Raw genomic sequence first — 15129 nt, forward strand, 5'->3', positions numbered from 1 at the left:
AATCCCAAACCAAATGAAGCTCAGATTTGTAATAAGTCTTGTACTTTGCTTTATTTGCAAAAAACATTCTAGTTTTAAAATTTACGGATAGAGTCGTTACATTTGAGTGGATTTTGCAAATCCGGTCATGCCATTAAAATGTGACCAAAATACCCATCTTAGATTTTCTTTACTCATGGAGAGACCAGTGAAAAGACGAAAATTACTTTGTAAAATGCCCAAAATACCTGTGATGCGTAGGATGGGGTAGGTCCCACCAACTCAACTCAAACACATGCATCAAGTGGGGCCCACCATTTTATCTCATGTTTTGATGGGGTAGGTCCCATGATCCCCCCCCCAGTCGATGCGTAGGATGGCCTTGTTGATACAATAATCTCATTCAACTATACTTTTCTGAACTTGCCTACTTAATCCTAGTGCACTGTCCCATAAGAAATCCACGGTTAATCCATAATTTTGATGTGAGATGAGTATTGAAAATGAGTGACTCGAACGAACCCATGGTTAACTCTGGGAATTTTTAAACAATGTGTGATACATACAAGTACAGTAATAGCTTTTTGTGTGGAGAAAGACTTGTATACATTGGGAGACATTGTAAAAGTATCACTGGTAATAAATGAGGTTTACCTCTAATCTTCTTTTTTCCATTCTTTAACTTTATTTAATCGTATTAAGAAGCCTATCTATGAAAGATTTTAACATATGAGGCCATAAAAAAATCGCAGTCAAATGGTACCTTTGACATGATTGTAAAGAGGAATGGGTGATAGCTTGGCTCTGTCCTTCATTGCTTGAATGAGATGAACTCTTAGGCTTTTCTCCTCTGCCTGATCAAAACGTGAGTCATTAGCTATTGTTAAATGAGAAGTATTATAAGGAGTGACACAATTCCCTCAGACACAAGGTGGGTTTCTCATATTGAAATCACCATGTCATAGGGACCAAATAGGTTGCCTATTGCTACGGTTTCACTATTGGTTCGGTCGGTAAAGTCTGTTTGGATGTACCAAAAAGTAGGAAAATCAAAGTAAATTAAAGCACACATTTTCCATTTCCTACTGTTATTTGGTTGCCATTTACTATTCACATGCAGATCCTGCTGGCTGTAAATTTTCCAGATGCAAGCCATTTTGTACTGTTTTACTTTCCTCTCAATCAAGGAAAAAAAGAAGAAAAGTATAGAAATGAGAATCTATATTCCTTTCCTTCTATGTAATGTGCATCCAAACAGACCCAAGTAAAAGTTGAAGGAAATTAAACTGTCACAGTTTACTAATATAGGGGGAAACTCAAAAAGGCTATTATTTGAAAATTCCTTCCACTCAAGGAAAGTAGAATGAACAGTCCACGGCAACCAAACGTCTATGGGAAAGGGAAAATGGGAAGACACCATTTTACTTTTATCATTTTTTTAACATGAAAACAGCACCACGCCTTGTGGGTGTTTCATGCGAAAACTATGTGCTTTTATGATTAAATTTTTATGAGTAGAAATAGAACCATTAGAATGTAAGTATTTAATTACTATACTATAAGTTAACATGACTTGTATAAGATATTTAACGCCGTGAAGAAATTTACATTATAACCATTATTTGCATATAATCATACCTAATTTCAAAACTAATTGCTTATCAGATTTAATGCAAATAATTGAGATATTTAAAGAAGCCCCAAAGTATCAAAAAGAAATTTTCTAAATTTCCAGCCAACAACTTCATACCCACCTCCATTGAAGCCACCATTGCAGTTGTCTTCATCAATTCTTCTAGGCCTTCTCTTTCTAGAGTTATAGTCTTCACAAGCTCGGTTACTAGTGAACTCATCTTCTCGGCCTGCATAAGGAAAGAAAGATTGATTTTTTGCAATTTCAGATTCTTATTACAGAAATGTTTTGTTAGAGGTAATTAGATCAAGCAAGAGGTTGCTTGAAACATTACACCCAAGGTATCTAGTTTGGAATACCAAGTTTGTTGCCTCCGGCCCCTATATATAGAGAAATACTAGGGTTAATGACTGGTTAATGGACTCTAGCCCATGTAGGCCCACTACACCGGTCCATTATCTTATTGGGCTTATATTAGAACATACATGGGTTATATTATATACCCAACATGTTTTATCTATCAAAATATAAAGCAAATTAAAGGGAATGATCAGGGACATCTACTCAACACTGCCTAAGATTTCAGGCCATGTAATAAACAGGGATAGAAATCTTTCGATAAGCCCGCTCCTGAGATTGGCTATACTGATCGGATAAGCTATGTTACAGGGGTTCTTTTGAATGGGTGACATATCTGCGTTAGACATGTGTCTGAATCCTATACTCTAGGCACTATAGGATTAACTATGATACTTCTAGATCTCTTTTATCTGTTTTTTTTCTAAACACTATTGCAACATATTTACAATTACTGTGTTTTGAGTTTTATCTATATTAAGAGTATGTTTTTTATAAGATAATCCTAACCTTTTGATATATTTAGAGTAAATTAGAATACTCAGACAGTTGGGGAAAAAAATAGTATAGGAGCCTTCACAAATTGAGTGGTTACGATCATCTTATGGAAGTGATTTTGACAGAGTCAATAAATGAATAGTCTCTTATCTATTTAGTATCATCTTCATGTTTTAAAAGTAGAACAGACCCAGCTTGTCTCTTCTTTTTTAATTGGCTTGTGAGATCTTTTTGGGACTTGTAATAACCTTTTGACAGCTCTTTAAATACTAAAAGACAAGATGCATTAGTGAAAATATCAAAACGTAGTTTTGCTGATATCATTTCCAAATTTATAGTCTCTTGTCTAAGGATGTAGTACCCCATTTGTACGTTTTGCTGCCGGTATGTTTTTTCAGTGGTTGTAAGGGTTTTTTTTTCTTGCAGTGAGAATGATAAATACATCTCATATTTCATTAAAAACCTTAGAGGGCTCGAGGAAAGAACATGGCAGATATGATTCAACTCCTAAGTTTAATTGTTTTTTTTTAAATAGTAATCTATTTTTATTTAGGGCAATGATAAATCGACCCCCGGATATCTTAAATCGACTCCCTATGTGTATTTCTCTCTCATCTGGGTTAGAGAGAGAAAGAGGAGAGAGATAGACACATAGGGGGTCAATTTATCACTCCCCTTTATTTATCCTTTTCTTTTTTCAAAGTTTCAAGGTTTTATGAAGATTTCTTGAAAAACAAAAAAACCGTTATTTAATACATTTCAATTAAACAGAAAAACAAGTCTAAAAGGAATGCTCACACTGGATCATTCCTCGTTACTAATATTAATTAGGTTAAAGTATAAAAGATTAAATAACGCCATCTCCAACGGCTTAAGCTTTTGGAGTAATTGGTTGTTTTCACATGGTATTAGAGCAAAGGTCTTTGCTCCTGTGTTCAAAACTCCTTGATATTAAAAATCCACATGTAATGGCCAACCCCACAAATACTAAAAAGAGGACCAGATGTGCCACGTGTAGGCCAACCCTAAAAAGATGGGCTACACATGAGGGGGAGTGTTAAAGTCTAAAAGACTGAATAAAGCTATCTCGAACAGCTTAAGCTTTTGGAGTAATTGGTTGTTTCACAAATTAAATTACATGGAAAATAAAAGCCAGTAATTGTGAAGGAGGGAGCAAACCTGAAAGAAAAATCTGGAGATGTTTGCTTCAATTGCATTCATGGCGTCCATGGCCGCACAAAATGTTCCGTAGACTGAAAATATATCTGCCTGCAACCAATACAAAATAAGAACTGAAACCAGAAAAGGGTATTTTGGTATGGCTAATAATGGCGGCACTACCATGTTTTGATAATTGCACTAACGCATCATGTCTTTTATTGTTTAAAGAGCTGTCAAAGGTTGTTACAGTTCCCAAAAAGTGCTCTGAAGCCAATCAAAACAAAATAAACAAGATGAGTTTGTGCAATTATTATAACATGGTAAGGGTCCGCCTAACCCCAGCTTACCCATTAAAAAAAATATTGTAACATCGTAGTGCAAATATCAGAAGGGTAAAGGAAAATATATCTGCACCCCCTTGTTATGATAATGGAGTGCCTCATTTAAGACTAAAGTGAATAATAATGCGAGGTGTGCTAACATCAAAACAAGCGAGTGCTGATATCATTTAGTGATTGCAGCCTCACGTTTGAATAGATTATCCTAATTTTTCTATCATAGTTTTTAGAGGAACTAGGATCATCTTTAGAACATTTTGAATTTTAAGTTTAATTTATTTTTCACCTTTGCACCTTCAACTAAGGGAACTGTGATGGACGCTGCTCGGAGAATTCTGGCTGATTTTCCGACTGCTTCTGAACTCTTTTTATCAATTTTCTCCCATTCATGAAGAAAATGGATTTGAGAATTGAGAATATGAATCAATTTAACCTCTTGCCCGAGTTTCTGCACCTGAATCCTCTTCTCTACTACTGAATTACAGAGCTGAGAAACCACTAACCAGGTATTGAATAATTTCTTCTGCAAACACCAATATAGAAGATGAGATTCAAATATAATTCCACTGTTTTTTTTTTTTTTTCCAATTTAAAAAATTAAAACATCTTAGTTTGAAAAAGTTAACTATATTCCGACCATAAAAAGATTATGGATTCACATCAATGTGGAGAGAGGACCCAGAGTAAACTAAATCCATTAAAGCCCCGGATTTTGCTAATCGATCCGCTAGATCATTGGCACTCCTAGAAAGAAAACTATCATTAATCATAGAGCTAATCTGATCTAAAAACTTGGCTAATCTCCATTTACCAGAACGCAAGCCTTGAACACAAGAAATGAAATTTGAAGAATCCTCTTCTACCTCCAACTTGCCTTCCATTTGGTCCCTAAGTTCATACTGTAATGAAGAGCCCGAACCTCCGCTTCAGTAGAGTCTATTATTCCTCGGCCCAAAGAAGACATAGATGATAGTACCATTACTACCTCAAAATTCCCGCTTTGCCGGGGTTGCAGAGGGAGCAACCATCAACATTGAGCATGAAAACATTAGGTGGATGGGTTCTCCAAATAGCTAACCACTTTTCCTTTAGAACGGACCCCACAGTGATTGAAATCAATTTACTAAATTTTTGGTGGAAGGGGTGGACCAACCAACCCTCTCTCCCCAGTATAAAATCCAAATCTCTCAGCTTGTCTTTTCCTTTTAAATCCGCCTATGACAGCTTTTAGGGAACTCTTAAACATTCGACACACCTTTAAACAATAAAAGACAAGAAGAGTTACTGCAATTATTAAAACACGGTTGTGTCGATATCAACTCTCTTACCTCTCCAATCCTCTTCTGGCGGTGTATAGTACACTCTCCTCGTGCATTTACGAATCTCCATTGCATATATCGAGTCTGTAGAATTCTAAACTGATGAAACGTCTCTTCCCGTTCCGGCATCTTCTGTTGCCGGAAAAACCTAAAAACGCCACTCATGCCGCCGGATTTCTGCTTCCTCTTCTCGATAACCACCGACAATTCCGGCGGCTTCAGAGATCGACCTGGAGAGAGAGCCCACGCAGAAGGAGAACCTGGAACAGATCTACTCCTCTTTCCTTTCGTCATGATCTCGTCCGTTTTTGGCGCATCAGAGATCCGATTCCGGTGTAAGACTCCGGCGAGCTTTTCTCGATTCTCTTGAGGTTTTCTAAAGCTCCGATGATGACCGTCCTTTTTCGTAATCGATTCTTGGAGAATCGGATTCTGATTCTCGTCCTCTTTTTTGCCTACTGTTTTTGTAATCGATTTAGAGCGATTAGTGTTGGAATTCTGGCCGGAGAGGGGATGAGGTTCAGGTATGGACAAGTGGCAAATGCTGGGAGCTCCGCTTCGGCTCCTTTGTAAACGAGGAGAGCGAGTCACTCCGGCGCTGAAACTGCGGCGACTGTTCTCCATTTTCCGACGAGTTTTTTTGCTAAAAAAAGCGAAGAACAACAAAACACGATCGTTGTTTTGTTGTGTTTGATGAACATTCTTAAATACCCGCCAAAAACGAAAATGAAATCCACATTCTCTTCTTTTTAAAATGGGACTTCGTCAGAGGTTGATACAATTTGTATCAACTGCCAATCAGTAAAAGGCATAAAATAAATGGGCGTGTCATTATAAATTTTAATTGTGAGGTATGGTGAGCACGACCTTCGATTTGGTGGGCCACCTCCTCTCTTTTTCTCTAGAAAATGCATGATTTATCATCCAATCACAGTGGGACATTTAGCAATGAATGAACTTTGAAGACACACACACATCCAAAATATGTGCCACGTGTCTAGTCCCCAGAAGCTGTCATTTTACTTTGGTAACCAAATTCTTCTTATCCGTACCACTGATTGCAACAATGTGTTGGAAGTATAAATGATTAAATAACACCTACTCTCTTGTCCTCCCAGCAAAATTCAAGGGAACTAAGAGCTTACCTCCAAGGCATCATCTCATGCAATACAACATGAAGAAAATAGAATTTTACACCTCCAAATGAAGAGAAAAAAAAATTGAAGTTTACATATTACAGAGCTCAAGTTAAATCACCTTATTTTAGACATCTGGGAAAGAAAGCAGAAAAGAGAGAATTGAGAGTTAGATGACAAGAACATCTAGATTATACAACAATTGGATGTAGACTCCAGCAGGAACATCATCTACATTATACAGCAATTGGATGTAGACTCCAGCAGCTCTGGGGATCTGCAGAAACCAGAAACGCCTTGTTAGAGATTGTGAATCCAAAATATGAAAAGCCAATCAAAATACCATTGAATGCAATTCTAAAATCAGGGCGCTGCTGAGCCCTGCTTAGAAGTTAACCCGAATTATTTCCCTTTCCACCTGACATGGCACAACAGTCCAATGATCCAAAACATCCAGAAGTGGGCTACATTGTAGATAGAACGTTAACATCCAAAAGTCACCAATAGGTCTACGTTAACAGTTACACTGAGCAGACGTTCAAACCAAAACAGGATTTCAGATTGGCAGTGATCAATCGACCCCCTAATATCTTAAATTGACCCTGATATCTCTCTCTCTAAGCACCGCCCTATATGGGAGTCGATTTAAGATATATGAGGGTTGATTTATCACTGCCCTTTCAGATTTTGTGTTATTCATTTAATTCATCTGAGGTGGCTGCCCTTTCATGCAACAGCCGGCCCACAAAATGCCTTTTGCGATGGTCCCTACCAAATCCCATAACATAGCATCTCTATTCTTTAAACGATGAGTAACAAGGTTCACACCACTTTCAACAGATTTACCAAGACATTGGATTTTCTATTGACCAAAAATGACAATATAGATTACCATAGCTACTTTTCCTTTTCAAAATAGATGAGAGCTTCAAGTCATTTTTGTTTATAGTAACTACATCAACTGAAAGCTCTTCCAATAAAGAGATGTGCAAAAGCAAGGTCACAACTTTCCACTATTACGAAAGAATCCTTGATGGTGATATAATAAGGAAAAATAGCAGAGAACACTTACAATTGGCCACCCAGGTTGGTTAGATCAAGATCAGGAGCAAGCTCTTGCACAATATCATTTGGCGGTTGGCCACATTCCTGCATTTTTTGCATGAGTTCAACAATTTTGGAGAAGTTATTAGGATCATTTTCATATACTTCATTTAGCTTTCTTATGAACTCATATTGGTGGCAGTAGCGATCATATTCTTCTTTGTTCAATCCATCTTTGTGCTCCTCCAACCACTTTGGATATCTTTCTCCAATTTCTTTCATGGGTTCATGAAGAATTTCCTTTGATAAAAGCTGTTGCATCATCGTTTCCACAATAGATTCCATGTCCTAGAAAAAAGAAGACAAGAAATTGGTTACTAACAAAGATGTCTAGTGAATATCCAACAAGGTGCATATAAAGCTAATAATTAATTGGATCATAGTTCAAGTTTCCAAGCATGCATCTAAAGTTAAGTGCTTTGCTAGTGTTGCGATTCAAGATAATATTTATAACTGGATTCAGATTAGCACAAAGTTCTCCTCCATTGGCAGACCACCTAAGGTCAAACCCAAGGCCAAGAGTTTGATTAAATTGGATTTTGACAGCAGTAGTAAACTCCTCTAGGGGGAGGGGGTGAGAATGTGTCTCTAACCCGAACTCTCGGGTTGTTGTATGTTATGCAGACCCTTTGCAGGGATTGTGATGCAGTCGAGGCTGGTATTCATTGTATCTGGAACAGCGTCAGATTTGTTTCTCAGGCTAGAGTTGCGAAGTTATGTGTAGATGGTGACTCCCTCAATCCGAATGAGTCATCTCCTCCTTGATGATTTAGACGCGTTTTAATCTGTTGAGAAATATTGAGCGTATCTTCTCCCATATTAATAGAAAGTAACTCATATGTCTTTGTGTTGGCTAATTATGGCATCTCGCAAAAGAGATGCCAAGTTTGTAGTTTTTTTCTTTTTTAGTATTTTGCCCTGACTTGCTTTGTCCTGTAGCTTGTAGGGACTTCATCTTTTGTGTGTGTGTGTGTGTGTGTGTGTGTGTGTGTGAAATCTCACTTGTTAAAAAACTAAAAAAGTACACCCAACTAGGAAAAGATCAATCACTACTAAGAAAAGGTAGTTTTTAGTTCATGCGATTATAATTCACACAGGAGGATTTTTTGGATTTTTGTTGATAAAAAATATATATATATATATTGGGGTAGTTCGAAACTTCTGATAAAACAATAATAGGCCATCAAGTTCATGTATGTGCTGAAGTTTGAAACTTCCGATAAAACAATAATAGCCCGTGGAGTTCATGTATGTGCTTAGTTTTATCACACAATTTTCATTTTTACTAAGATATTGATCAGCAATCTATGTCATAGGAAAAAAATTCTGCAAATATTAGGGTTTCAAAATGAGGGTCAATATTGAGTTTTGACACCGTCCATGTTTCTGTGGTGAAGTACAGGTTAAACAGTTTATGTTCGGTTGTTATTTGTTCCTTCCTTGTTCAAATGTAAGTTTTCCACAAATTATATTTGATAAAGTAATCTCGACTTAGAAATGTTTATAAACAAACCATTCAAAAAAAGAAATGTTTATAAACAACACTACATAAAGAGGGAATGGTTGACCCTTGTTCACTTATCCCAAATGAAGAGATTAGACTCAGCAGCTCATTGAAAAGATTGTCAACCACGAAGAAATATATGTGATGCACTAGAACGTTCAACTATTTAATTCAACATAAGATAGGATTTTTTATTTTTTTTGGAAATGGTTCAACAGAAATAAGATATTAGAATTGTTTTTTTTTTTTTTAAATCTTGGTCGACCATTAACGAGCAAGACCCAAAGTTCAGAACAAATTTGCACCAAATTAACTTCTTATGTTAAAAAGGCTCAACTTCAAATTTCTTTTTGGACCAGCACGACCCAACCAACCATACTTGAATTATAGTAAATGCAGGATATCATGATGCGTTAAGGGCTTCCAGTGTTACAAAGTTACAAACAGGTAATGATAAGTTCATTTCATCAAAAGCTCTCTCATATGGAACTTTTAAACAAAAGGAAAGAAAATCAAAGATTGTACTGAACAAATGTGGAACAGCTTCCTGCTTTCTTCTGGGAAAGATTCAAGGGGTAGCTTCTTCTCATAAAGGAGAAACAGAACTACCATTATAAGGGCTACCCTTTCAAACCTTCTTGCTTCATCTATGCCCATCAAGCAGATGCCAAATCTTACTGTCAATAGATTATAGAGAATCTAGCAGGATGGAGACAAAGATGGGACTAGTTTTATCCTTTGGCCTGTAAGGATGCTTGCAAGAGCAAAGTTTGAGGGGCGGGGCAGGTAGAAGAAGATCCCCTCAGGGAGGAAGATGGTTTGGCAAGAGCGGGATTGAAAGCGGAGTATGAGGAGATACTAAGAAGAGAGGAAATAAGTTGGCGGCAAAAGTCTTGAGCATATGGCTCAAAGAAGGTGATAAGAACTCCAATTTTTTCCACAGAATGGCTAATGCAAGAAGAATGATTAATGCAATTAATTACATTATGGATGGTGAGACTTTGGTTGATGACAAAGACCGTTTAGTTTTTGAGGCATGTCCTGGAACCCAAAGGATCGTGATAAATACAATTTGATATACCGATTCCATGTTGTCCTCCCATCTCTCCTTATATCATACATTCTAAAATCGTCGATTCCCTATTAGACAACTAAGACATGGTAATGGAGGAAGAACTAAACCTAGTAATGACCAAGGTTTAAAATTTCGGTTTTGGTACCGGTTTCGGACCTTGAAATTTCGAAATTTCGGTCGAAATCTGGTACAAAAATCGAAACCAATATTTTATTCCATAGGAAATTTCGGTGAAATATTAAATTCATTAAAAAGAAAACAGATTTTTTGGGTGTTGAAATTAATTAAATTTCGGTTTTTCGTGGTTTCGGTGTCGGTCTTTCGGATTTCGGTCGAAATTTAAAACCATGGTAATGACAACCCTTACCGCCCATGACCAACATGATCCATCCGATCCAAAGTCCTAGCCCGAGGCCAAATCCACCAAGATAATCATCCCAGAACCATCGAACAAACACTCCCTATCCATTAAACCTTCTCCTATTCAACAATAGTCAGCCAAATCGCCAAGACTAAGAGAAGAGGAACAATCCTTCCCAAACAAGAAAATAAGATCCGCAACCACTAACCCAATCTGAACCCAATGACTAGAATTCTCCCCAACTTTTCCCCTTGGCGACACCCTCCTAACAAGAAAAGGGCAATGAGAGGGGAAACAGGAAGACAAACGTCCCAATTGGAGAAGGAACAATACCCTATCTCAAATGGTGTTGATATTGCCAGTTATGTCGGAGAAGCCATTGCTACACTCAAGAGTGAGAAGCAGATTGTCCAATTCTGGGAGCTCCCTTCTGAGATTTTCCAAGAAAAACTCGATTCTCGTTGTAGGTAATGGGATAGCCATGAAGGTTTTTCCAGAGAGGAGCGAGATGCTCACATTTTGCTGCTCTTCTCGTATACACCATAACAAGATTAATCGTTGACTGCTTTGTGGATTCGAACCATACACAAGAGCCTTAAACCCCACAGACATCTATAGATGTTGGATTCCTCTTGCCAATAGCACATTGAAGAAAATCACTTGTGCCCAGCGATTTCTGATGTCCCATCTTCCCAAAACCTAAAAAAATCATTTAATGTTGGTTGTTTTTTTTTTTTTAATGACCAAAAGTTTCATTAAAGGAAAAGGACGGAGATGGTCAAATACAAGCAAGAAAGAAGTAAAACAAGAAGGATACACAAGAAAGCTCAATATAAAAGATAGCAATGGAGCGAAATAAATATCAAGGCGGGAGAAAATCGAACTGCTCAAAAGCCTCCAATCAAACCCTATCCCTAGCAAGCCTATCCGCCACCCATTGGCAGATCTCCTGACCACAATATCTTTAATCTCATCAAATAGCTCGCTTAATGTTGGTTGTTATCCTTCTTTGCATATTCTTCCCATCTCTTCTTCTCCCTTCCTCTCCCCTCTCTTCTCTTTTGATCCTTCTTCTATCACTAACTGATAGGAAGAAACTACACATTTCTTGAAAAACTTAATTGGACAAACACGTACAAATAACAAGAAACCCAATATTTTTATTAACAAGCATAAAAAACATACCAAATGCAATACAATTACATTAGAGACCCAGGGTACTATTTTTTCCACCTGAAAATATCTACAAAGAGAAAAGGAAAAATGCAATCCCCTATACTACACAATTTTCTTACGTAAGTCAACCTTAGAAGTAGGAATCTTCCCTCGTGGGTGCTTGCTCCCACCCCAAAACCATGATTTGGCGCTCCTTAGGAAGGAGCTTCCAAGGAGCGTGACCCTCCCATCCTAATGATTCTCTCCTTAATTATACTCTTACAAAACAGCAAAATTCTTAAAATGGATCTTATTCCAAGCTTGAACAGCCCCTTTGAGACCTTAAGTTTGTGAAAAAGATGAAGTCCAAAAGTTCATTCACAGTTGAAGGCAAACCACCAATTGGAAAACGAATTGAAATTGCAGAGTGTTATACACATGTTCAATCCTAAAGGTCTTCTCAGCTAATCATCCCAGCAAAAGATAAGGTGGGAAAGTAAATCTCTAATAAGATATGGGGAATCGGTCTGCCTAATCTGTAGATAATAGGAACCTACGCAACCAGCATAATTTTGGATGTTTCTCCCTACTGATCCACATAAATAATAAATTTATAGCATAGATCATGATTAGAAACAAATCAAAATGAATAAAGAAACTATAACTTCTGCTCTAACAAAACAAATATTAATCAAATCCAGCAAGCCCCAGAATTTCTTCCAGCAATATGAAAAACTACAACCAGGCTCAATGCTAATATATACAGAAATTATAACTTCTGTTCTAACATATTATTATAGCATAGTCCATAAAACCTCCTACTCCTGAATTTCTTCCGCACTGCTACCAAAACAAATGTTAATCTCAGATTTTTTTTTCATCCATTTTTTTAGATAAATGTATCCTTTAGAGCCTGTTTGAAACTTTGGATTGCAAGAAAAACATTTCTGATGCAAAAAAATTTCTTGGGAATATTTCTATTTCCACGATTTAGAGGATAATGATGTGACTATAGTTAATTTAGAGGGATATTGTCATAAATTGAAGGTGCCTCTAAAGAAAAATGCAAAATTGAATAGGCTACGTTAAAGTTATCTTTTTCCAAGTGCGAAAAAAAGTAAGAAAATTTAGACATAATTTTCCTTTCCAAACTTTTCCAAAATAAAAATGCTGCAATCCAAACAGGGTCTTTGCAGATAAAGAGTTAAAAAAATCCCAACAAACCAATAATTCAAACATCACATAAAACCCTAAACCCTAATCCTAAAAGAACAAATAACTCAAATAATAAACAGAAAACTAAAGCCTGATCCCAAACCCTAAAAACAGTAGAAATGATACCTGAGAACCCGCGAGCTCCTCGAATTGCTTGACGAAATCCTCCATCATCCCATCGTTCCCCAAATCATCAGCTGGGCCAATCGGGGCTGTCGATTCCAATCCAAGAACCGTCTCTCGAGTCTGCTGAGTCAGCTTCTCGAGCGCCTCCGAAACATGGGAAGAATCATTAGAGACCTTCTTCTTCCCTTTCTTCTTACTACGCAAATCCGGTAATCCAAGCCCTAATCCTTGAACCGATGAAGGAAGAGGAGGAGAAGAAGAAGAATTATCAGGGAAAGATGAAGATATCTCTGTATTCCCTTTGCCGCCTTCATCTTTGCTCCTGATAGACGAAGAAATTAGAATCCAAAGCTCAAAGAGAGAAGGAAGAATAATAATAAGAAGAAATAGAAAACGCAAAGAGAGATGAATACCTTTGAGCAGAACCGAGATCGAGCTTGCCGAAATCATCCAAAGCGCCTGTATGAGTATATGTAAAGATTATTTACACAAAGAGAGAGAGAGAGAGAGAGAGAGAGAGAGAGAGAGAGAGAGAGAGATTTTAGGGTTAGGGTTTGCTTACTGTCGAGGAGCTGGTCTAAATCATAGGAGGTATCGGCCATGGTTGAAGAAAGTAAATCTCTATCCCACCGCCTTTCTCCCCCGCGTGAGACGTCTTATGTAGATTCTGCCTCTCTCTCTCTCTCTCTCATTCTTTCCGGTAGTTTATATAGAGGAAGTGATATCCGCTCTGCCTTGTTTTGATAACTACACTCTTCTTTCTTTCCATTAGAAGAACAATTTCCCCAATCTCTTATCTTGATAATGGAACTCCACTCTTCATAACCAATTTTTAGTAAGGGTGCAACTTGGTTCTGGCTGAGAGCCAGGTCTTGGGAAGGGTTGGGGGGGAAATTTCCTCGGGTTGGATTAGCGTAGGGTAGGGTAGGGTAGGGTTGGGTTAGGGTTGAGACCTTGGTTTATCTTGATTTGCTTTCGGTTTTGTTTGTTTTTTTTTCTTGTGTTTTCTGTGTCACCCTAGACTCGACCTGAACCGATTTCAAGTTAGATGGGTTGGGTTAGGATTGAGAGATTTAGAGGTGGGTTCAGCTAGGATTGAGCATCCTTGACCCGAGGCTCGGGTGTTGTCAGGTTAGGGTTGAGGACACGCTATCTTTGGTTGGGTTAGGGCTGGCCTCAACCCGACCCAACCCTACCCGAGTTCCACTCCTAATTTTTTGATTCCTTGTTAAGTGCACTTGTGAATTTTTTGGGGCCTTTAAAGCTTACTTAAAAGTGTAAAATGAGGGGAGGGCTACATCGTTGGGAGCTTTTAAAATCCCGTTGCAAACATGATAATACTGCATGGAGAAAAAAAAAAGGTATTTACGCATAGACTTGGAGAGTAGTCGATAGGGAAGAGACAAGCATTGGATTTGTCTGGAACCAACCTCGGAGAATAGTGGTAGGCAGTGTTTGGTTGCCAACCTTGTAGGGGAGTAGTAGGCGTGTCATTACTAATGTACAGAGAGATGAGAGATAGAACATAGAGAGAGAGAGAGAACAAGTATCGTCCAAAGAAATCCAAGCAAAACTCTACCTTTTTGTGGTTTTGGGCTTGTATTATTGGGAGGGGAGAGGGTGACACGTCAACCGACATGATTAAGCAAGAGACATCCTTGGGAGTCTCTGAGGGTTTCAATGCTATATTGATTTTGCATACGTGGCACCCAGATGCCAAGCAAAATTCCTAAGCAATCCAGGATTTTGTGCAACCAAGATGAGAATGAGGAAATAAGGAAGGGAATATTTTTGTCGGAAAAAAAAAGAATAAAGTGAAACAGAAGCAAAGAACATGCGGAAGTCTTTGGCAAAGTTAAGAACAACGTAGTCTGTCTTGGGAATGGAACCATGAAGAAAGAATCATGGAAGGTATAATCATCCTCTTCAAGAAGAGGCTAACAATAGATGTAACCACACATTATAACTTTCATTCTACTGTGTGCTCTCTAAAGAGCAACTCTTCTCAAAATCTCAATTAAACGATGTTTGAAGTCGATATGTAATTGATAGCGTGCCCTCTGCCCTCTTCCGAAGATCCGTCTCAGTCCGACACCCACATCTATGAATTGAAAGGTCCGAATTGCATTCTAAGGAGGATTTTTGCAATTCCGGCTATTTTTAAGGCG

General features: G+C 37.8%; 2 protein-coding genes across 2 annotated transcripts; both read right to left on the reverse strand.

Annotated features, from left to right (window-relative positions):
* Positions 1–540: 540 nt before the first annotated feature.
* On the reverse strand, positions 541–5944 carry QWRF7 (QWRF motif protein (DUF566)). The gene is made up of 5 exons (XM_077390818.1): positions 5295–5944; positions 4253–4489; positions 3647–3736; positions 1734–1841; positions 541–833 (listed from the first exon to the last, which is right to left on the reverse strand). Exons 1-5 carry the CDS (start codon positions 5907–5909, stop codon positions 732–734), a joined length of 1152 nt encoding a protein of 383 aa, XP_077246933.1. The 5' UTR covers positions 5910–5944; the 3' UTR covers positions 541–731.
* Positions 5945–6460: 516 nt separating this feature from the next.
* On the reverse strand, positions 6461–13677 carry LOC143877968 (peroxisome biogenesis protein 19-2-like). The gene is made up of 5 exons (XM_077380332.1): positions 13524–13677; positions 13375–13420; positions 12962–13283; positions 7494–7813; positions 6461–6698 (listed from the first exon to the last, which is right to left on the reverse strand). The coding sequence occupies exons 1-5, from the start codon at positions 13561–13563 to the stop codon at positions 6653–6655; spliced, it is 774 nt and encodes a 257-aa protein (XP_077236447.1). The 5' UTR covers positions 13564–13677; the 3' UTR covers positions 6461–6652.
* Positions 13678–15129: the final 1452 nt, after the last annotated feature.

The sequence above is a fragment of the Tasmannia lanceolata genome, unplaced genomic scaffold (assembly GCF_043159265.1).
Source record: "Tasmannia lanceolata isolate RefF3 unplaced genomic scaffold, GAP_Taslan_0.1 ptg000002l, whole genome shotgun sequence".
In the NCBI taxonomy this organism is placed as follows: Eukaryota; Viridiplantae; Streptophyta; class Magnoliopsida; order Canellales; family Winteraceae; genus Tasmannia; species Tasmannia lanceolata.